This window comes from Gopherus evgoodei, chromosome 3 (assembly GCF_007399415.2).
Source record: "Gopherus evgoodei ecotype Sinaloan lineage chromosome 3, rGopEvg1_v1.p, whole genome shotgun sequence".
Taxonomy (NCBI): domain Eukaryota; kingdom Metazoa; phylum Chordata; order Testudines; family Testudinidae; genus Gopherus; species Gopherus evgoodei.
Genome location: NC_044324.1, coordinates 132,279,913 through 132,304,132, shown reverse-complemented (window position 1 = coordinate 132,304,132; position 24,220 = coordinate 132,279,913). Strand labels below are relative to the sequence as shown.

Sequence of the window (24,220 nt, the reverse complement as noted above, 5' to 3'; positions counted from 1 at the left end):
CTGAAGCCTCAGCTGCCACGGCTCCACTGCTATTGCTACTTGTGCTAACTATGTTAAAGCTAGCTCAGGAGTATCTACACATGCTATAGTCACACCTCCATTTGCAATGTAGACATGCTCTTGGTTGATTGGGATTCTGTAATCAGCTTTGTCACAGTCTTCCTGGATAACCTGGGGCAACTTCATTTAAGTTCTCTGTGCCTGTTTTTCCTACCTTTAAAATGCTCAGACCCAAGCCAAGTTAAATTTAATGTTGAAAGAGTTTGTGAAACACTGTATTAAATGCTTTACTAAAATCCAGATATATTGCATAGCCATTCATTTTCTTATTTTATCTTTAAAAGTTATTAAGACTGTTGCAATATACCAAAGCTCTTCTAATCTAATTTCAACAGGATGCAGGTGAGAGTCAGAAACCGACAAAAAGAAGCAGAGGAATGGAAGACTAAGGGTAACAATTACCAGATTATCTAGTTACTCAGTAAATCAAGCATCTTGACAGTAGGAATGTTTTATATATCATTGGTTTGATGCACAGATAATAGGTTAGTTAAACAGGTCTATTTTCTCATTGGGTACATTTTCTACTACATTTTATCTTTAGGGACACTCAAAGTTTATTTCATTATGGTGGTGGGGCAAGTGCCCATCCCTGCCAGGAGGGATTAATGAGCTCCTGTGGGCGCAATCAAGTCCTACCTGGAGCAAGGGCAGTTCCTTAAGAGAGTAAAGCCAAATCCAGAGCTAGAGTGCCAACCCCTTAAATCTGCAGAATAGTGAATGCTGATTAGAAAGGCTGCTGAAGATCCTCTGTTGCCTAGACCCTCTGGATAAGTAGAGGAACCTCTAAATTATTTTCTGTTCTTTCAGCCCAGAATGCTCAGCCTGGGCCGCTTGGACTGCAAAGGGGTTAGAGAAATCCAGCCCTAACTCAAAGAATAATGATCTATCTGCCTTGCAAAGCATGCCAGGTGGACCTGGACTGCTTTGGGGTTGAAGGACTGTTATACTTTGCCCTTTTTGTTTGGACTTCCTGTTGGGGGAGTGCTGAACTAATCCCCTGCTACTTGTAGCTAGAAAGACACTGACTCTGTAACAACTCTTGTAGCTGAAGGAAGGTACTAGGAACAAAGGGAGGTGCCCCTGCCCACTCTTTCAAACGGGGGCACTCTAGAGGTAAATCCTGTCATAATTAGCTTGTTTATTTCTTTAATAGGAATCAATTTAGACAGGGTTAGCTGCATTGCTATATAGGTTTTGGCTTGTTGGATAGAAAATCCATTCTTCTGAGAAATGTGTCTCCTTTACAGGTCTTTGATTAAGTTGTCTCCTCTGTAATTTATCTCCCATGGGACACTATAACACTACATTTTCAAATTAAATAGAACATCTTAAATTATGGTGACACCAGTCACACCTCCCTACTTACAGTGGAGTTGAGTTTTGCACTTAAAATGCATAAGAAGAATGGCTTTCATAGACGTAGTGCCAAATTAAGCTTGAATATTGGCACAGTTACACTATAATACTATTTACTATGCAAATGTGTTTAATGCTACCGAAGGCAATTTCCTTCAGCTTAATGTGGATTTCAGCTGTGCATGAAACAACTGCAGTTACCTTAATGTTGTAGGATACAATTCACTGTTCACAAGATACACAATTTCAAAAGCCATGGTGATTCCCAGTCTTCCTAGGGTGGCTACAGAGGTTTTCAACCACAGGATATCTGTTAACAAGGTAAATTCAAAAAGCAAGGTTGATGAAATGTGTTTTACCATGTCAGCTGGAAATCATGGAGCTCATTCCATTCTCCCTTACGTGAATTTCACACTGGTGTAACTCAGCTGAATTCAGTGGCATAACTACTGTGTAAGTGAGCAGAAGCAAACATCAGGGCTAGATTCACAAAGGAATTTAGGCACCACTGACTTTCATGAAGCCACCGCTCAGCCTGTGTCTACACCTGGAAGTGCCTAAATTTCTGCTGGGCGGGCATGCACAAAGCTGCCTAAATTCTGATGCCGCCTCACAGGCAATGAAACCCTCTTTCATGCCACAGCCCCAGCAGAATTCTCAAGCGAGGTGTTCCCCTGCCTTCCTTGTCTGCAGGGCCCACTCTGGTGGGTGTGGTCAGAACACGAGAACCTATGATTTAGTGAGCAATTGCAGGCTGTTCTGGCTGTAACTGAAAACTGATCAAGGGAAATACTTGTCACACTACGCATAATTAGCCTGGGGAAGACATTGCAACAGAAAGTCACTGAAGTCGAGATTCACAAAGAGACTGGACATTTCCAGGGCTAATAAGACTATCCAGAGTTATCATTATTAATCATTGTTAATGCTAACAACAGATTTGGAAGGGATATTGGGTTTAAGCCATCTCTAACAGGGAGCTGGATGAGACCTGAGGTGGAGGCAGATGACCCCAATCTGCCTACCACAGAGTTTTGACACTTTCCCTAAGGCATCTGGTGTTGGTCACAGTCAGAGACAGGCTAATGGACTAGATGAACATTGGGTCTGATCCAGTCTGCCAGTTCCTGTTTTCCAGTGCCTATATCTTTCTCAGAACTACCCTCCAAACCCTGTCAGGAAGAGTTGCATCAGAAAGACTCTGGATCAGGTTCAAGGAAGAGTAGAACCAAAAGAGCATTGCTGCCAGGGGTGGCTCTAGGTATTTTGCTGCCCCAAGCATGGTAGGCAGGCTGCCTTCGGCGGCTTGCCTGCGGGAGGTCCACGATTCCGCGGATTCAGCGGTAGCCTGCGGGAGGTCTGCCGAAGCCACGGGACCAGCAGACCCTCCGCAGGCATGCCGTCAAAGGCAACCTGCCTGCTGTCCTCGCAGCGACCGGCAGAGCGCCCCCCCCAGGTTACCTCCCCAAGCACGCACTTGTCGTGCTGGTGCCTGGAGCCGCCCCTGATTGCAGCCAGATATCAATGTGTGCTGGCATCTATGAGTGTTCAAGTTTTGGCTACTCGTGCTTTGTTGTGTCACCCAGGCCAGTTTGAAGACTCAGAAATCAATTCCAACCCACTGACTCAATGAAGACGTGTTGCATAATGCCAGGTGTGGGATAATGAGTGGTAAATGTCGTTGCCAAGCTCCCATGATTATACCCAGATTGTGCAATCCTTTGCTTCAGGCAGGCTGCTGGTCGTTATCCAGGTGTGACATTTCCCCCCTGCAACATTTTTCTAAACCAAATTATAATTAGAGCTGAGTCAGACTGACTTCCAAGTAGATCTGGGAAAAAATGTCTCTTGGCCTCATAGAAAAGGCCTCTAGAATTTAATAAAAAATGACAATTTGTCTATAGTTTTTTTCATCATCCTATAGATTTTATAACAGAAAATTAAATGCCTGTTATGGAATTCTATAGGATGGCTCAATAAACTCTAGAAGGGACATCATTGTCTTTGAAATCTGATAAGATTTTACAGTAATTTCTAGAGAACCCTATCAAATGTTCAGAGGTCTCTGTAGATTTCATCCCTATTTAAGGGTGTAGGATCTTTTCCATTAAAGACTTTGATAACACTATTTCATGAAAAAGAGAAATGCACCTATTTTCTTTTTGTCTTTAATTTTTTGAAAAAACAATTTTTTTTGCAGGTGGAAATACGTATTTAATACAAAATCTGTTTGAGTGTGTGAGCATGTGTGCATGTGCATGTGAAAATAGTGACTTTCTCCTGGCAGCAAATTCAAAGAAATCAGACACACACAAAGGTGACATTTGAAGACAGAAATGGTGCAAAATTTCATCCTGGATCAATAAAAAGCAACCAAGAGTCCTGTGGCACCTTATAGGCTAACAGACATATTGGAGCATAAGCTTCCACTACATGCATCTGATGAAGTGGGTATTCACCCATGAAAGCTCATGCTCCAGTACATCTGTTAGTCTATAAGGTGCCACAGGACTCTTCGTCGCTTTTTAAGGATCCAGACTAACATGGCTCCCCTCTGATACTTCACATCCTGAATAAAATTCATGAACAGAGTTGAAGCCGTTTAAATGGGAGGATGATGACTGGGACAGCTGCTTTCATAGGACAAATTTAAAGAAAATATTTTTTTCCTATTAAACTGAATGACTGTTTGGTTGCTTTAACAGAAGGATTGTAATGACTGGAACCATGGTACTGGGCTGTCTGGTTGCATGATTGCCCTGTAGATTACCATGACAAATTACAAACTACTCACTTTTAGGCAATAATAAAAATACCTGATGCATAATAATGCCCATCACTGGCACCATACTTTCCACCCAAAATGCTCTGCAGAGGAGGGTTAGTATCATTTCAAACTGCTTTACAAACCAGGCGATGTGACTTCCTAAGGTCATAAAGGAAGCCAGTGGCAGAGCCAGGAACAAAACTCAGATCTCCTGATGCTCAGACCCTTGCCATTGCGGCTGGATTTATTGAAATAATTGAGCTTCTTAAATGTGTGGCGTTGTCTTGAAGTAACTTTTGAATAAACTTTAAAAATGAGGCTAATTGTAGTAAAACTGGACCCACTGAGGAATGTGTTTCTGTGAAGGATCTTTTATTGTGCTTCCAAACCCACCCATTTTCACAGGCTCCATTTTACAGCTCTTCTCTTGGGATATCTGCCTGCTAACATTTGCCTTGTGATATAATTTCTGGAGCTGACACCGCTAAGGCTAACTAGTATTCACAACACTGGCTTCATTCTGCAGATGACATCCTTGGGGGAGGTGATCCCTTCTAATACATCCGATGTAGCTCCAATCTAAACTACTCTGAAGCAAAGAGCAGGGATTTCACAGTCAGGGTAAGGCTCTCTGTTCTCTGTCTGCCTTTAGTGTGTCGCACCTATGAATGTTTTCCTTGGGATACACAGTTCACTGTAACCACATAGTGGAGAGCCATCAGTTTATAGAAAAGAATCCCTCATCAGCAGTGCTGAATCTCACCCCACAGTTACCCTGGTAGTCCTCAAAGCAGGACCAAGACCTTTGCGTAAGGGAAACCCAGAGGGGTATCAGGCCAGGATAGCTGGCTCTGTGCCACCTGCTTCTGGCCCCTGCCCCATGCCAGGGATAGGATGGATGAAACAAGGAATGGACAGTACATACTGCACCCTGGAAGCCCAGGCCAGTGGAATGGCCTGTTGCTGTTACTAGAGCTGAGAATCTGATCAAGATCTGCTAAGACTGACCAGCAGGAAATATATCATTTAAATAGGTTTGTTTCTTTTCTCAGACACTCATTTTTTTGGAGATGGGAAGTTTCCCCCAACTACCAATTTCCTAGCTCCAGATCTGTATGATATATATCTTCCCAGACAGGGTATGAGTGTATTTCCCCCTTCCTCATGTTTTTGTTCTGTAGTTTGCATTATCATTTGCTAACTATATCACAACACACTTTTTATCTTCGTCCACCGCTTCGAAATCTCATTGTGGCTTCCACCTCTCTACTCTAGGAACTTCACAAAGTAAACAGTGGATGTTCTGTAACCTGAAGTCTTTAAATCACGATTTGAGGATGTCAGTAACTGAGCCAGAGGTTAGGGGTCTATTACAGGAGTGGGTGAGTGAGGTTCTGTGGCCTGCAATGTGCAAGAGGTCAGACTAGATGATTATGATGGTTCCTTCTGACTTTTAAGTCTATGAGTCTGTGAGAGAAATCACTAATCTTGGGAAGCTAAGGAAAGAGTTACCTTCTGGTAAGAATGCAGTAATTAAGCATGCCACTCCTGCCACTATGTTGCTTATGGCAAATGGAAGGCGTCGGCCAATTCGGTCGATTGTCAGTAAAATCAAGAGAGCTGCAGGCAATTCCACAGCTCCAGAGATGAAAAAGTCTAGGTAGAGGTTTCCTCCTATAATTCCTAGGCGCATGACAAGCCCTTGGTAAATCAGGGCACTTGTAAACCTAAACAAAAAACATTGAGACAAACACAAATGACTGTAAGCAGCTCACTCAAATTTCAAGTTTGAGAGAATCACAATATTGAAAAAATATGATGCTCAAAACCCAGCAAAATTGGGACTTACCAGGCATACATTAGAATCAATGTGTATTTTCTCATTTGGGGAGTTCTAACCAGATCAAGAAATGATGGATTACTAACCTCTTCATCTGCAACTGTGATCTAAAGAAAAGCAAACATCGGAATCAGCAGATCATAGGCAGGAACACAAGCTGCCACAGCTGAGCTAGTACAGCAGCTATGGAAGAGGACTCAAAATGTAATACAACTGCAGACTAATTTCCAGCTCCTTAATCTTTTGTAATGACAATATATATGCCAGAAAAAAATAAACAAAAAAAATCCCAGCTTGATTTCCAGCTCCTATTGAGTTTCAGGAGAAAAAAACCTCATTTTTACTTGTAAATGGAGAAGTGGACTCAGAGGTCCTTGAGAGGCAATAAACCTGGCACCTTGCAATGCCATTTTTACAGTGGCTTTTCAGAGCAGAATTGAACTTTAAGGGTGACTCAGAGAAGGCACTTGATTGTGAGTTCACAGCCAGCCACTGAAATTCTAATAGATAATGGTCAGAACAAAGAGGTGGGTCTGCAGAGAAGAGATGGAGAGAGTAAACAACAATGGCCTTGAGAGTATTTTTTGATCCTACAGCTGAGAAGCAGGAGGAAAAGTAGGGAGGAGGACACTGTCAAGAAGTGAGGCCAGGGTAGAAAGGCCCAGAACAGAGAAAGATTAATAATGTTTGCCTTCCCCACAGGACTGGCGCCAGTGTTTTTGGCACCCTAGGCACACAGCCATTTTGCCACCCCGTGCGCTGCTCCTGCGGCTCCGGTGGACCTGCCGCAGGCATTCCTGTGGAGGGTCCGCTGGTCCTGTGGCTCTGGTGGAGCTGCCGCAGGCATGCCTTCGGGAGGTCCACCGGAGCCGTGGGACCAGTGGACCGTCGGCAGGAACGCCTGCAGCAGGTCCACGGCAGGTCAACCGTAGCCGCCTGCCACCCCCCATCCCCGGCAAAATGCCGCCCCCCAATAATCCTGGTGCCCTAGGCAATTGCCTAGGTCGCCTAAATGGAAGCACTGGCCCTGCTTCCCCAAAACATTTAAATGAAGCAGAAGTCAATGGGCCTTCAGAATGTGCTTATACTTAAGAATGTGCACAAGCATTTTGCTGATTTAGGACTTATCCTTAAAAATCTACAAATTATTTAGAAATATCAGTTAAGCAACCCTCCCCTGAGACAAGGAGGAAGTATTTTCTCCATTTTACAAGTCGGTAAAATGATAATGAGAAAGCACTCATGATTTAGGGCCTGTCTGTACAAACAATTAGACTGTGGCAAACTGGGGTGTGAATCTATCCCATGCTAGCCGCCTGCAGTTTAACTGTCTGTGTGCTCTCTGCAGATGCATGTTAACAGTTCACTAATGCACTTTGAGCTACTCCCAGTTCAAGGAGGACTAGTGCAAAGCTCTCTCACGAACTGTTAATGCGCATTAGCAGGGAGCACATGAACACTTAGACCCACAGCACGCCAGATTCACACCCAAGCTTGCTGTGATCTTCATGTAGACAAGCCCTTAGCCAAGGTAATACAACAAATCAACAACAGAATCAGGAGTAGAACCCAGGAGTCTTGACTGAGATTTTTAAAGCAGTGCAAGGGATTTAGTCCCACATAGTCAGTGGAAGAAGTGTGGCTAAATCCCCTGTGTTGCTTTGAAAATCTCAGTCCCCTAACATCTACATCTTCATCTGCACATCTACCAATGTGATATATGCCATCATGTACCAGCAATGCCCCTCTGCCATGTACATTGGCCAAACCAGACAGTCTCTACTCAAAAGAATAAATGGACACAAATCTGACATCAGGAATCATAACATTCAAAAACCAGTAGAACACTTCGGCCTCTCTAACCACTCAGAGACTTGAAGGTGGCAATTTTGCAACAGAAAAGCTTCAAAAACAGACTCCAGTGAGAAACTGCTGAGCTTGAATTAATATGCAAACTAGATACTATTAACTGGGGTTTGTATAAAGATTGGGAGTGGCTGAGTCATTACACATATTGAATCTTTTCCCCATGTTAAGTATCCTCACACCTTCTTGTCAACTGTCTAAAATGGGCCATCTTGATTATCACTACAAAAGTTTTTTTTCTCCTGCTGATAATAGCTCATCTTAATTAATTAGCCTCTTACAGTTGGTATGGCTACTTCCACTTTTCATGTTCTCTGTATGTATATATATCTTCCTACGATATGTTCCACGAAAGCTCATGCTCAAATAAATTTGTTAGTTTCTAAGGTGCCACAAGTACTCCTGTTCTTTTTGCAGATACAGACTAAAACGGCTGCTACTCTGAAACCCATAAAAAAAGATGTGATTGTGGAAAGAGAAAGAAGGACCCCCCCCACCACCACTTTCTACCATCTGTGCTGTGTAGTCAATGGAAATTACTCTGTTTTGGAGGGAGAATGGGGCCAAAGGGAATGTAGAGACAGAGACCATGCTGATTGGTGAGGAGAACAGTAAACCAGGTCAAAAAGCATTGTCCAGTGATCTGATTCTAGTTCAGCCAAGGCTGTACACATTAATTTTATTTTGTATTTATTCCTCATATCATAAGATATAACCTAAACTTTTCAGAGAGATAAACAGCCTTAGAGTGGACTTTTAACACCTCCTTTAGCAAAAAGAGTGTCCCAGAACATTGGAAATGTTAATGAAACTCCAGTCTGCCCTGGGTTCTCTTCCATTCCTTCTCATCATTGCTAGAAACCTTCGTCCCATCTTTACAGCTACTTTGTTTTCTGTAATGCAGTTAGATGTTTTCTCAAAATTGCTTCCGCTCTTTACATGCTAGCTCCATTTTTTAATCCTACAATTTGTTTGTCAGACATTCATTTACATTCCAGATCAGAATCTGCTGTTTGTTGGCATTTGTTATGCTTACACTCATGAAGGTGATAAAGCTGCCTTAATTTTATTTATAAGAAAATGTTGGCAGTGACCAGTATGTGGACCTTGTGCAAATATGGTATTCATTTTCCCATGCAAAGATAAATCAAGCAGTCTTAACCCAATGCACTGTCTGTCTCAAGTGCCATTAACACTAGTTGGAAATAATGTTTGAGTATGATTTATGGGCTGGGGGGAAAGGACATTAAAATCATTGCAAAAAGCCTCTTAACTCTTTTAGGGTCAAATCTTGGCCTCACTGAAATCAATGAGAATTTTCCCATGGACTTCAGTGCAGCCAGAATTTCACCCTTAGTACCCAAGTACATGTTATATCCTAACCCAGGAAGAGCAAAGAGATTTTGTATAAAATGATTAACTTCATCAATTCCTATCTCATTGTTTCTACAGTGGTTTTAAAAATTCCAGTAAAAGTTGTGCACTTCACAAGCTTTGGTGCTGATCCAGCAAACTTTATGCACTGTGATAGTCTTCAGTTCAGCCGCCCATGCCTATTCAGCATAGCACCAAGCCTAGTCTTCACTATGGGGAGATAGATGCTTCTGGGGATCAATTTAGCGGGTCTAGTGAAGACCTGCTAAATCAATGGCAGAGCACCCTCCGGTGAGCCCCAGTATTCCAGCTCTCGGAGACAAGTAAGGGAAGTCGACTGGAGAGTGTTTCCCATTCACACAGCGCATTGAAAACACTGGGGTAAGCCAACCTAAGCTACGCTGACTCCAGTTACGTTATTCACACAGCTGGAGTAGCATAACTTAGGTTGACTTACCCCCGTAGTGAAGATAAGCCTTAACAAGCTATTGAAGTCAGTGGGACTTAAGCATACACTTTAAGAGCAGTGCTGAATTACAGTCACAACGTATAAAATTAAGAATATGTGTAAGTCTTTGCAGCATCAGGACCTAAATAACATGAGCAAAATCTTCTGTGCATGTTCAGAGTATGATTTTCCAAGGCTTACATCTCTGTCTAATCAACATCAGTTTTCACAAGAATACTCCAAGTCATTTCTCCTCAGAGAGGATAATATCCACATCTATCCCAGCCATTTTAATGCAAGAGATCTTTTTTTAAAAATACAAGATATTTTTCTGTAATGGGAAAATAATTTGTTGCTCTCTCGTGTAACTTACAAATGGATGAAGTCATTTTGCACAAATGTTCACAAAACATTCACCCTTGGGCAGAGACCAACCATGAAACATTTCAGCTTGAAAAATGAAATTTGAGGGAAATTATGCACAACTGAGAACGGGAGTTACACTGGAAACAACATTTAATAAATTATGACCAGTCCCTTCCTATCACAGTGCTGTAATACAAATACTGAACAAAACAATGCTCATCTGTCTTTGCATCACACTCATTACTAGAACTAGTCAGAAAATATAGCAACAAAGCAGAAGTGTTATGCAGAGACGTATTGGTTTCAATTAATATTTAATCAGGAAGGTTTTGGGGTCTGAGGGAAAGGAGCCAAGAGAGAGACCGAAAGAGACTCTCTTGATGGTTAGGCACTGGTCTGGGATGTGGGACACTCAGGTTCAAAGCCCTGCTCTGCATATTCAGAGTAGAGGTTTTTCATTCCCAGATCACTCTGAATCAGGCAGAGCAGAGTCCTAACCCTACCTCCCCCTCTCTCATGCACACTCATTCTTCGTCTCTCTCAATCAAAAGCTCAGGTTTCAACACAATTATGTTTTTGAGAAAACATTCGAAAGGCCTTTGTCTTGTTCTAGTGTGGAACAAAATAAACTTTTCAGAACCATGAAAGTTGCAGTGAAATAGAAGTTTCCTCCGGTCACCTCTATTCATCAACATGGTATCTGACTGCCAAGAAAGGCTGCGATTTTCTGGGCATCTAATCTTAGCCAAAGTCTATCCATGTCATGGTGGATTCTCTCTCTCTCTCTCTGTCCACACCCTAATGGCTTTATAAAGCTGGAGATAATTATCTGGAAAAGAATTCTGGTGTGAGTAAAAATGAGAGATGTACTTGACCCCCTATTAATGCACTTCCTGAAACATCACTGTCTCCGGGCACAGCACCAGGAATAACAGAAATTGTATAACAAAAAGATCCCAGGAACAGATCCAAAGTGTAGCTCAGATATTACTCAAGATTAAGCAGTTGCAGCTGTGAACTGGGGTCATGACTGTGACTATTTCTTAAGAATGTCAGCTGAGATCTTAATAAGCTTGATGGGAAAAGATACATGTCTCTATATTCTAAAGTCCAGGTTTTTAAAATACTGAAGTGTAGAAAGGAGAGATTAATATGAGAACATGAACAGTTTTACTCACTTCTATCTCACTCATGTGTCTTTCCACTTCATTTCTCTCTTAACTGTTTCAGTTTACACTCCTGCAGAAGATGCTATTCCAATCTGGCTAGTTTACCCCACTCAATCGCTTGGGCTGAGGGTGAGACTGACATCATCTTGGCCTGCATAATGGAAATGGTTTACTAATTTCTGGCCTCACCTTTCACTGGTCATCAAAACCTTGTCCATCATACTGCTTCACTTAGCTACAGCCATTCAGTCCTCTAATTATATTCTGTTGGCTAAGTAAATGAGTGGCCCAATATGCTGCCTATAGCCACACACAAAAATGTCATTAATATAAGGTTGCTCCTGTGATTAATATAATGCTCATGGAAACTCCATAACAAGAACATTATGACAATTACACAAAACTATGCACTAAAAAGCATGGAAATGACTAGTTAAGAAAATGTATATGAATATTTCAACATATTCATCTCTGCTAATATATGAATATCTATAAAACATATAACAAATGATATATGTGTGTGTTAAAATAGTTTGCAAGGGTCTCAGGCAGGTCAGAGTTTAGCTTGTTTGTGAAATATGTCGGGTGAACTCTTACATTTCAAAATTGTCATTAACTGAATGTATGAATTACAAGGGTAATGGAATATTTACAAACTAATTTCTGTGCTTTTTCGCACAGGTTTTTTTTTTGCAATGGAATATGCAGTTTTTATGAGGGCTATATTTATCATAGGAGCAACCATGAGTAAGTGACTCTGTGTGTGAGTTGTGACTAAGAAAAAATGTCTTTGAATTACAGTGTAAATAAAATCATGCAGATTTGGGCAAAGCTGTCCATTTTTGTGGAGGAAAAACAATAACTTGAAGGGATAGATGCCTAATCTTCTGTCCAAGGTGGGTGAGGAAACATCTTTTAGTGGACTAACTTCTGTTGGTGAGAGAGACAAGATTTTGAGCTTACATAGAGCTGAAGTGGAGCTCTATGAAAATCAGGGTCAACATAGTATATTGTGGCACAGTCTCTTTCAAATTAGCATGTGTAAGGCTGTGAGTCTGTCATGGAGGTCACGAATACCGTGACTTTCCGTGACCTCCATGACTTCTTCAGCAGCAGGTGCGGCTGGCCTGGGGGCTGCCTGAGCAGCTAGGGCAGCCCCTGGGCTAGCCACGCCAGCCGATGCTGGGGAAGGCTTGGGCCACCTCCCCTGTCCCCAGAAGCAGCAGAAGTTTGGGTGTGGGAGAGGGCTCAGGGCTAGGGTTGAGGTATGGGAGGGGGTGAGGGCTCTGGGTGGCACTTACCTCAGGGAACTCCTCAGAAGTGGTGACATCCCAGTGCTTGGGGAGGAGGCGCCAATGTGGTCGTGCCTCTGCCTAGTAGCTGAGAGATGTTGCTACTTCCCAGACCCCCCCCAGTACCCTTGGCACCCCCTGGGGCCATGCCCCCAGCACCCATGGCGTCCCTTGAGGCTGCCTGCCCCCAAGCCTCCACGGTGCCCCCCAAGCTGCCCCCCTCCGAGCACCTGTGGCACCCCTGGGCCAGCTCCCTCCCCAGGATTTAGTCAGGGGTAGATAGTACAAGTCATGGACTGGTCACAGGCCATGAATTTTTGTTTACTGCCCGTGACCCTGTCCATGACTTTTAATAAAAATACCCATGACTAAAATGTAGCTTTAGTCATGTGTAATAACAAGAAGGCATCCCAGGGTAATGAGTCTCTGGTCTGCATGCTCAGAGTCTGTAGGAACCCTCTTGTCATGTAACTTTTAAAGACAATTTTAGTTTAAATTTTATATCCCTGGAGTCACTCTGGGTTCCTGAGGTACAGGGCTGCAGCATACCCACAAGGAAGATATTCTCAGCTGCCTGACCATGTTAGAAAGCACAACAGTTAGTGTTCAAGCTGCACAAAAAAGTCATTGACAGCAAACCTCCCCGTCCAGTGAAAAGAGAGAGAGGCAGTTTTGTTACTTCAAACCTGTGAATTATAGATAAAATCTATCCTCTAACCCATTGGGGAGTTATTGTGAAACTTTACTAATGATGTGCTGAGTGAATATTTCCCATAAATATATTTTCTTTACCATTAACAAATTAATTATTCCTTTAAAAAGATCTTAATATGGTCAGTGATGGATAGACTGCAGTCCTCTAGGGATTTTCGCCAGTGAAGCTAATGATTTAAAACATCTTCTAAGCGCGAGCCTGTGGAGTTCTGAAGTCTGGCATTTAAGTTGCAAGCCTAGCTTGTAGACAATGCCTAAAGATCTCTTACCTCACTGTTGCTGATAGGTCATTTGTCTACATGTACAAAGCTAAAAAGCACACTTTTGAAACCATTCAGTGTGATGAGATATAGTCCATGGCCATATGTAATGCCATAACACTATGACAATGTATACTTAACCACATCAGTCCTTTCACCTCCATCTCGGGCCACAAGGAAATTCTGATTCCATCAGGTATCCTCCCTTTTGCAAACGGTGAACTCATAGTCAATACAGATTCTGCTTCCCCTAGTTTAAATTTTGGCCATCCCTTCCCTCCTGTGCAGAAACTCTTGGGAGGAGGGCAAATCTGTGGGTTTAAATTCAGAGCTCCTGTTAGATCCCCCCTTTGGGCAGCAGGGGTTTGGGACCCAGTGGACCAGCCAGAGGAAGCAGCAGCAGCTCCCCCAAACCCTGATGCCTCCATGTGATTTGCCAGGTCTCCTGGACCCTCATTCCCACAAATGAAGGTCCAGGAGTACTGGCAAACCATGTGCAGGTTCAGTGTGCAAGTTCATGCTGCAAGGAGCAGCGCAAGCTTTCATGCAGCTATCCATATATGATGGACTAGGAGAGGCGCATGAGCAGCGGTGTTATTGCACAGTAGTGCTGATACTGTTCACTTAAAACTGCAGTATGCTTGAATAACACTCCCATGCCTTAGTACTTTCTCCTCCCCCTACAATCAGTACGCCCTCTAAAATTCAGTGCAGACCTTAGCAAGCAGAATAGGCATGGAGGGGCTCTTGTGCTGTGCACACTATGTTTAATAACAGCATCACAGTAGCAATTAAAGACTCAAATCAGGATTAGGGTATCCTTGTGCTAGGCTTCCTACAAATACATAGGAAGTCACAATCTCCACTCTGCAACACAATTTAAGGCCCCTTTGCCACGTTGTTCCTACTCCTTTGCTCTGAACCACAAGGTCTGTAATTAGGGCTGACCAAGAAAAACATCATTACAAGAAATATGACCAAAAAACAAAATGAGAAACAACTTTGTTAGGGAATCTTATTAACCAGCTCCCTCCCTCCCCCCTGCCACTAAGTACTTAGAACCCACTCCCTTGTTCAACCTTTATTTTTCAGGACTGAGATAAATATCAGCTCCACAATGAGACTAATGGACACATCCTCCACATGAGATATGTCAGCAGGCAGACCACTGCACAATACTGTCTGAGTATAAGCCATTATGAAGCCATTACGATGGCCCCTAGTGATTTAAGATGTCTAGCATAGTTCTTTAAGATATGGGATGTTTAGTGGGAATTTTACATTAGTCACTCAGCACTCCCATCTCTTATGACTTCTTGGAAATGTTCTAATATCAACCTGTGTCCTTTCAATAAACCTACTTCTTCCTTCTCATGAGAAAAAAAAAAGTGAGCCAGACAATCTGTTCGTGATGTTATACGGTAAAATTCTTCTAAATCAAACAGAATATATTCTAGCAGAATTGAAAGGACACTAATTAAAGATCAAACAAAACTGGAGAAAACATATGGTAAGTACCTCAGAGTAATGCGGTGAGAGATATTTTCCATTGTGCTTGGCAATGGTGTGCATAATGTTTAATGCCTTTTCTCCTTTTTTGCGTGTCAGTAGCCAGCGTGGAGATTCAGGAACTGCCCTGTAAAAGCACAGAGGGAGGCAAGGATTTTGCTTAATTGTGTCTTTAGAAAACCATGGGAATCATCACCTGCATTAACACCTAATGCAGTAATTCTTCAGCCTCTCAACAAGATAGAAATTATATCCAGCTCCTCAGTCAACTTTCAGCTTGACTCTCAAAATACTTCATGCCATGGACAACCAGAAAGATCCATGGAGCACAGCTTGAGAACTAGTAGATTGTTTACAGTTCACATGCTACATTCAGCCATTTATCTTTATCTTTTTTATTAAATAGTTGTTAGGTCTTGCTCAACTTTCCTGAAAGTTTCCTAAGGCCTAGAAGCTGGGTAACATAGGGAATTGGTGACAGGACATGTAATTTTTTGCCTCTACATTGGAGGACCTAATATAGCTCAGATCAAATGGTTGATTGACAGCCTATGTGAAAGGAGTTCTTGACCTGGCCTAGTTATTAGCATTGCCCTGCAGTAGTAGCTGTGTTGGTCCCAGAATATTAGAGACACAGGTGGGTGAGGTAATATCTTTTATTGGAACAACTTCTCTTGGTGAGAGAGAGAAGCTTTTGAGCCACACAGAGCTCTTGGTCAGACCTCCAGATTTCTTCAGCTTATCTCTCACCAACAGAAGTTGGTCTGGTAAAAGATATGACCACATCCACCTTGTCTCCGGTGCTTAATTTATAATGAAAGAGGTGCTGGGACTCAAGCAATTATATGTTGGGGCTCGAGCGATTTTTTTTACTTTTAAAAGTGACATTGCAAGCCCAGAGTTACCAAGGCTATGAACTGCCAAGCCTGGAGGTGCTGGAGCTCAGCCCTGGCACAAATTAAGCACTGCTTGTCTCTCTAGTTCTTAGGACACAGTTAAGCATAGGGTTGGGTGATTGCAGACTTTAGATTTAGTCCCAGTTCTGTCACTAGCTTGTTGTGAGAACTTTGACAAATCACTTACTGCCTCAGTTTCTCCAACTGCAATGGAGGATAGTTACTCACCTTTGTAAAGTGCTATGAGAGTTTTAGATGAAAATCACTGTAACTCTATAAGCGCAAAGTTTTATTAAAACTCACCACCAGGGTTTGCATTAAGTGGCACTTTGCTGACAGTCTCAGAGAGGAAAAGGAGTGAATGACATGGAGAATGAATTACCTTTTTACCCAGAGATGTAGTTCCCTTCAGGTCAGGGTTGAGGCACACAGCTGGGAAGAGAATGATGCGTATGAGCAGCTGATTCAGCAGTAGTGCATACTTCCCCACACTGCCCTAACTAAAGTACTTCAACCTTGACTTGGAGGACAACTCCTACAAAAGAGAAGGTAATGTAGTTCACTCTCCATTCCTGTTCAACCCTGGGCCTTTCCCACTCCATTCAAATGAAATATTGCTTGTGGTCAAGCCAAATATACACATTAATTAACATCTCTGTGAGGTTCTTGTTCCTCTCAAGTGTTTCCTGGCACTTGGAAAGTCCCCTGACCTTCCAATAATCTCTTTGTAGAATACTGTGTCAGGGAATCATAGTGCCACAGAGTCAAAGAGTAAATTAACAACAACAAAAATAAAGCTTAAAACTTCTAATGGGTGTGGTTCTACCAACCACTGCTCTCTCCCCTCTTTTCATACTTGGTACATTGAACTCTGCAAGGCCAAATTCAGTCCTGCTGTACCTCCTGTGTACTCAGTTAAATTACATCAATGAACACTTTCTGTCTCAAGATGTTTGCTTCCTTTGTGAACACCTAGGGAGGAACTGAGTGAAATTCCTTGGCTACTACTGGGACAGTATTCAGTCACAAATAAATGTAATTAAACTTTCAAAAACATGTATATGAGATCCTCCAAAGAAGTTTAATTTGGAATCCAGGCCTAAGAGGCCTCTACAAGGCAACCAGGGAACTTTGGAGGATGGACCCAGTGGTAACAGAAGTCCACTCATGAAAATATAGGCATATTGTGAGGGACATTTTTGATGGATTCTAGACCTGTAAAACCTATTAGAAAATGTCAGACTATGGCTCTTATATAGTTTGACTAATCAGAAAGGCCACAAAGTTGTTGTTTTTTCACTTCATATTTTGTAACCAGGTCTTAATCTGAAATGCATCCAACAGTAATTTCTGGAAAGTTCAGGGAAACCCTCTTTTTAAGAATTTGCCAATCTAGATCTGAATGCAAAGCATGAACCTACAGAGATCAAATGAACACAACGTTACCAGTAATACAGTAGGAAAAGAAAATTGGGGAGTGTTATGGCCAGCTGAATCCCCTGCCATGTGGGAATCAGGTAAGCAATCCCAGGAAGAATCATTATTCCAAGGGTGAAGAACATCTGTATCACAATTCCAACAATCCTTCGCTGATCTGAGCCAACTATTTCTGTCACTGAAGAGAGGGAAAAAACAAACAGAAATAAACCCTATTCAAGTTAAAAACAGTACATTTGCAATGTTGGCTCACGGTTATGCAGGGGGTTCTACCTTGGATTACAACTGAAGATTCCCTTTTTAAAAAAAAGTATGTGTAACCCATGTGCCTAATAGGGAGCTATTAGAGAGGAGAAAGGGGGAAGAATGAGTTGTCTGGGTCACTGTTGCTAGGCCAATGCACAGTTAGCATTCCATGTCCAGACGTTTCTGGAATTGGGTGCTGCACTTTTGGTCATGCTCAATAGGCTCCCTGTAGCTGGACTCAGACTCCATTGAAGGCAAATAGTTAAGACAGCTGCTTTATAAAAAGACACACGACCTACATGGGTTGAGAGAAGCTCAGATGTAGGAGCAGGCTGACTTCCCCTAACTCTGGCCACGTCCAGACTAGGTATTAAAATCGATTTTAGATACGCAACTTCAGCTACGGGAATAACGTAGCTGAAGTCGAATTTCTAAAATCGAGGTACTCACCCGTCTGAACGGTGCGGCATCGATGTCCGCGGCTCTCCATGTCGATTCCGGAACTCCGTTCGGGTTGATGGAGTTCCGGAATCGATGTAAGCGCGCTCGGGGATCGATACATCGCGTCCAGACTAGACGCGATATATCAATCCCCTAGCAATCGATTTTAACCCGCTGATGCCGCGGGTTAGTCTGGACGTGCGCTCTGAAGCATTCTGCAGCAGGCAGTGTTATGGTTAACTCTCCAACACAGGGCAGCACCGGCAGAGTTAGTTTCCCGCTTCCATTTCTTCTTTCTATGACTCTCTTCTTTCATTTTAATTGTATACCTGGAATGTTATTTGATTTTTAACCAAACTCTTTTAGTTAAATTGTCTTAACCAGTATGGGTCACAATCTCTCTTCTTAGTTAAATGTGATGCTAGAGAGAGTCATCTGTATTTGGCTCTTCTTGGTTTTGTATTTTTATTGTAACAGAGTTTTTCGTGTATATACTTAATACTGATTGGTTGGTTAATTGGCTGATTAGCTGATTGAGTCATTCTACAGTTCAGCAGAGAAAGAGAAAGAATCTTCGTGGGCTTCAAGTGGAGATTTCTGCAAGCAGGAGGTGGGAATATATTGTTGCAGTGCTTTTGGCTCAGCAGACTGTTTTGAATTCATGAGCAAAGATTCTAACTGAGACTGAAGAGAACTCCAACTACAACTTTTGGAACTCTGAGTTACTTCTCACTGTGAGCTGTGAGTTTGTGGAGACTAAACTGTTAGATTTAATTGGTTTGGTTTTTTTGTTTCTATTTATGTATAACTCCGAAAATAATATATGTGGATTATGAAGTAGCCCTGTTATGTAATAGAAAATAAGCTATTATTTTTGTGTTTCTTTATCATAAGAGTTTATAAAAGTTGGTACTTAAGAATTAAGTTAATTACTTTTGCTCTTTTTTTTTAACTTGATTGTGGGGAAGTTAACCCTGTGCAGATGCAGAGGAATTTGTATCACTGGTGGCTGAGAGCTCCTTAACATCAAGGCTCACAGACTCAATCTGTATACATTGAACTCCCAAAATCTTGTCCCAGTAAAAACTTGGTTCAGTGTAAAATCTAAGGTTCTTTGGGGGAAGCCTCTTCTTGGATTGTTCCAAAGTACCGTGTCAATAATTTGAAGGGTATACCTTCAAAATATTACAGGAACCAACCTCCAAGTGTACTCAAGTCAATGTTTTGGTATATGTTCCCTATAGATCGATATATGAGGCATAAAAGCAACAAAGAGTCCTGTGGCACCTTATAGACTAACAGACGTATTGGAGCATGAGCTTTCGTGGGTGAATACCCACTTCGTCAGATGCATAGTAACTTAGGCCACTGATCAGCCTTAAACGTACCTACTGGTAAAGCAAAGGGATAAATAAATCACACTGACAAAGGTGTGGTCAATACTAGAAAATTAGGTCAGCATAACTACATCATTCAGGGAAAAATCAACACCATTAACTGGCATAGTTAAGCCACCTAAGACATCGATGGAAGAATTTTTCCATTGACCTAGGGACCACCTCTCAGGGAGGTGGATTACTTACACAGATGGGAGAACCTCTCCCATCTGTGTAGGTAGTGTCTACACTGAAGCACTACAGAGGTGCAGCTGCAGTGTAGACAAGCCCTTAGGCTGTTAAGTACCTACATCACTTTTGAAAAAGAGACTTTGCATTCCAAGGTTATATGTACACTACAGAATTAAGTTGACTTAATTTATGTCGACGCTCATAAACCACTGTAATTACATCGCTTGTGCATGTTCACACAAAGCTCCTTGTATTGGTGGAGTGCATCCACAGTTGGTGCTCCAGTATCAACAGAGAAAGAAGTGCACCATGGGTCACTATCCCACTGTGCAACTCACCACCTTCTGCTGCTGAGAGTTCTGGGAATGGATCACAGTGCATCATGGGTGCAGGCTCACCATTCCATGATGCAGTTTTCTCCATCTCATTATTCCATGAGTTTCCAACTACTTTTCAACTGCCCCTGTAAACTGTGTGCCTGCCATCTCTTCCTGATAGCATGAATCCTGCACTGCTCTCCACTCTTGTTATGAACACAACACAGCCAATCCTGCAGTATTTCATGACCTGCACATCTGAAAATGAATCAGCGGTGTCTGTCCTGCTCTGTGCCATGGAAAGAAACAATTCAAGATGGATGTTAGAATTCACAAAGGAGCTGCACACAGTGGAGCATCGCTATTGGGTTTGGGAAACGAGCATTGAGTGGTGGGATTGCATCGTTATGCAGCTCTGGGATAATGAGCAGTGGCTGCAGAACTTTCAGATGTGCAAAGCCACCTTCCTGGAACTGTGTGGAACTTGCCCCTCCTCTGTAGTGCAAGAACACCAAAATGAGAGCTGCCCATATGGTAGAAAAGCAAGTAGCAATCACTGTGTGGAAGCTGGCAACTCCGACTGCTATTGGTCAGTCGCAAATCAGTTTGGAGTTAGGAAGTCCACCGTAGGGGTTGTGATTATGCAAGTGTACAGAGCCATTAATTGCCTCCTGTTCTGAAGGACTGCAGCTCAATGTATGGGAAATAATGGATGGCTTTGCAGCAATGGGATTCCCTAACTGCAGTGGGGCAATAGATGGCATACATATCCCACTTTTGGCCCCAGACCATCTTGCAACAGATTACATCAACAGAAAGGGCTACTTCTCTATGGTATTGCAGGTGCTGGTGGATCACTGGGGTTGATTCACTGACATAATTGTGGGGTTGTCAGGGAAGGTGCACATATCTTCAGGAACACTGGCCCGTATAGAGAGCTGCTTGCAGGGCCTTTCTTTCCACACCAAAATATTCCAAGAGGGGATGTGGAAATGCCAATAGTGATCCTGGGAGACTCTGCCTGCTCTTTACTCCCGTGGCTCATGAAGCCTTACACCGGAAACCTTGACAGCAGCAAGGAGTGCTTCAACAACAGGCTCAGTAGCTGCAGAATGTCCATTAAATGTGCATTAGGTAGATTAAGGGTCTCTGCTGCTGTCTTTTTGGCAGGTTAGACCTCAATGAGGAAAATATTCCCATGGTCATAGCAGCCTGCTGTGCTCTGCATAATATTTGTGAAGCTAAGGGGGAAAAGTTTCTCTGAGATGGAGCATTGAGGTGGATCACTTGGCAGCTGATTTTGAGCAGCCAGATATCAGAGTTATTAGAGGGGCTCTGGGTGGGCTATTTGCATCAGGGTTATGTTATGTTTCAGTGATGCTCTCTCCCCATTGGTTCCTTTCACCTCAGATCATTGGTGAACAACTCTGTAGTTCTCACCTGGCTTCACATTCAGGTAGTCTGTCCACCAACATCCATTCCCTCTATCTCCCCACCCAAAAAAGGGGAAAAGTACATTTCTTACCAATAACATAGGCTGTCATCCAGGTTCCCTTTCCAAATACACCTTGTAGGAAGCGAAAGATCAAAAATATGGAAAAATTTGGTGCAAATGCCACAACGAGGCCACATAACCCTACTCCGAGGCAGGAGTAGAGGTAAATACGGATTCTGCCATATCTGCCAAAAAAAAAGAGCACGAAAATGTTGAAAGATGACTAACATTTTCCTTCTTGACTTAGGAGAAGGTTTCAATTCCAGCCACAAACTAAGTCTTGTCTTGATGCTATCAGTCTTGTAAGGTTTCCCATCACTAGGCCTTACGATGGTGGCTATCTGAGTCTTTCTTGTACTGGCTCCTAGGAAGTGGAACTCTTTCCTCCTGGATACTAATCTCAGCCTCTCAGTCTCCACTTTTAAAGTGGTGATTAAAAACTGGGCCTAAACATTTTCAGAAAACAGTTTCTAATTTTGCATGGTACACTTAAATTATAGAAATTAGAATGCTCCTATTGAAATAAATGGGACTTTTGCTATTGACTTCAACATGTGCCTGATTATTCCCTTAAACTGCCTGTTTTAAGTACAGTCATACCCTGTGTAGGAAATGTCTTAACCTTTACTAGAATGGCAAATGAAGCATCATCATATATATTCTGTTTAGAGCTTATAATGTCTATCTTCCAGTATTTTAATTTTTTATTCATTAGTACTGAATTTTAAACATTTTATCCCAACAATATTAATGGATAAGCCAAAGCTAACTACAGGCCCAAACTAGAGTTAGTTTTCAAAAAAGTTATTTTTTTAATAAAAAATAGTTTTGATCAAAATAAAAAATGTTCTTTTTGCTCAAAATTTCCTGTTTTTTTTAATTGGCCAAAAACCAACCAACCAACACCTCTCCCCCTTACAAACTCCAGAAACAAAAAAAAAAAATTTTAACAAAAGCAATTTTTGAATATTTTTTCAGGTTTGTTTTTGGATGGGGGGAGTTGTTTTTGAGGAGAACAAAATGACTTGAAAAAATCCTAAGAAAAATAAGTGGAATTCTTCTATCAGCTCTAGGTAAAACCCTTTGAACTTTGTGGTAAAAGAGACATTTACAGATCCAAATGTTGTGGCTAAGGTGTAATTCTATAATAATATAAATTATTTCTATTATCATTTCACTCAAGACTGTCAAGGCATTTTACAAACATCATGGTTCTCGCTGATTTGATCATGAGGTAACTAGTTTATAGTTGCTGCCCTGAAATATTGTCTTCATCCAGTATTAACCTTGCTTTAAATCCGTTTATTTTGAATGCAGCTAAGCGAATACTTTGAACCAATGATTTATTGTCTCTCTCTCCCTCTGTTTGCGAATTGTCTGTGTAAAGATTAAAAAAAATTTCTTCAGTGGATTCTTTTAAAAAAATTATTCACTTAAGAATGTTTGCAAATAATCCTTGCTCTCTACCATATTTGAGAGCTTTGTTGTGTGACTTCGGTATGCAAAAGTTGTACTATTTGCTTTTGATTGGACACATAGGTCACATGGTAGGTTTGTCCCCCTACTGGATGACCATAATTCTCGGTACAATGAGGTTTTTATTGTAAATGTTTTTGTTTAGGAGTTCAAAGTGCTTTATCTGAGAATATTCTCTGTGTGCTCTACCTAATAAAATCACCTACTAGGATATTCATGGATAGCAAATAGAAAAGGAGCACAAAACCGCAAAGGTTAATATATTTTTCAAATCAAAGAAATATTCATCTACAGTGAAATTCACCCCTGTACCTTGGGCTGGCATGAGGACTGCACACCATTTAATTCTGACTTAATTCGTTAAAATAAGGCTTCCTTCTCCTATTTTGAAGGGAAAGTTGGACTTAAGTAGTGCTTAGCTCTGGTGTTGGCCCTGTTTACAGGACTGGATTTCATCCACACATTTTTTGCAGTATTCAGTCAGCTCTAAAAATGTTGAAGACTAGCCGTAACCATGACCTTGGTGGTCAACATATGGGTATGTATGCTTTATGTGTGAACTGAGAGGGTTGTAGCACTGAGTTTCTTCTTCCTCTCTCAAAGGAGCTGCTTTCTTCATCAATGGCCTTATGCCCTCCTCCGAAATTGCCAACCCCGAAACTCTCTATGAATGCTTGCTTTTCATTTCTGTGTTCCTCTGTACTTCCTGAGTCCAAATGTGAACAGAAATTATGAAATACCACAAGAAGGGCTCTTTTCATGCTATTTTAAGTCCTAACAGGACCAGGAAGTACTAGAAATCTCATGAAGTTTCCAGACCAATTTTACAGACTCAGGAAGTTAAGTTTATGTGAGCTGGGGCCTGCTTATTGGAATGGAACTCAACCTCCAATCTTCAAATGTTTGTATACGGTGATTACAGTGCAAGATGTTTCTGCCTCTGTAAGGTAGACTTGAATTAACACACATACTGTACCTGTCTGCAGCATAGCCTAGAGTGAATGCTCCTGTCAGAAACCCCAGATTGAGAACAGCTTGTGTTAGATCTAGCATCCAGGCATTGGCACACACAAGGTTATACTGTGGGAACAAGCAAGAGATATATTAATATTCACCCACAGAGATGTAATATTTTTCCTCAAAGCAAAACATTTTAGCAATTGTGTTGCTCCAGGACAAAAAAATGCCTGAGCAAAAACCTGATCACTAAGTGTTTGAGAAACCACTTTCAAGCTTGTTCATTTTTTTACCACCTCATCCATCACCATCCCATCTCAAACATTCTTTTTTAACAGAAATTTATTAAGACGATGCTAATAC

General features: G+C 41.9%; 1 protein-coding gene across 1 annotated transcript in view; it reads right to left on the bottom strand.

Moving 5' to 3' along the window:
* The window catches only part of SLC22A3 (solute carrier family 22 member 3), a 43,134-nt gene that overhangs the window by 3,810 nt on the left and 15,104 nt on the right, over positions 1–24,220 (bottom strand). Inside the window, exons 2-8 of the mRNA XM_030556694.1 lie at positions 23,877–23,980; positions 21,455–21,609; positions 17,367–17,535; positions 15,034–15,151; positions 6,036–6,133; positions 5,699–5,913; positions 1,621–1,729 (exon numbers count right to left, since the gene is read on the bottom strand). Coding sequence (XP_030412554.1) covers positions 1,621–1,729; positions 5,699–5,913; positions 6,036–6,133; positions 15,034–15,151; positions 17,367–17,535; positions 21,455–21,609; positions 23,877–23,980 — 968 coding nt within the window. The remainder of the gene's footprint in view (positions 1–1,620; positions 1,730–5,698; positions 5,914–6,035; positions 6,134–15,033; positions 15,152–17,366; positions 17,536–21,454; positions 21,610–23,876; positions 23,981–24,220) is intronic.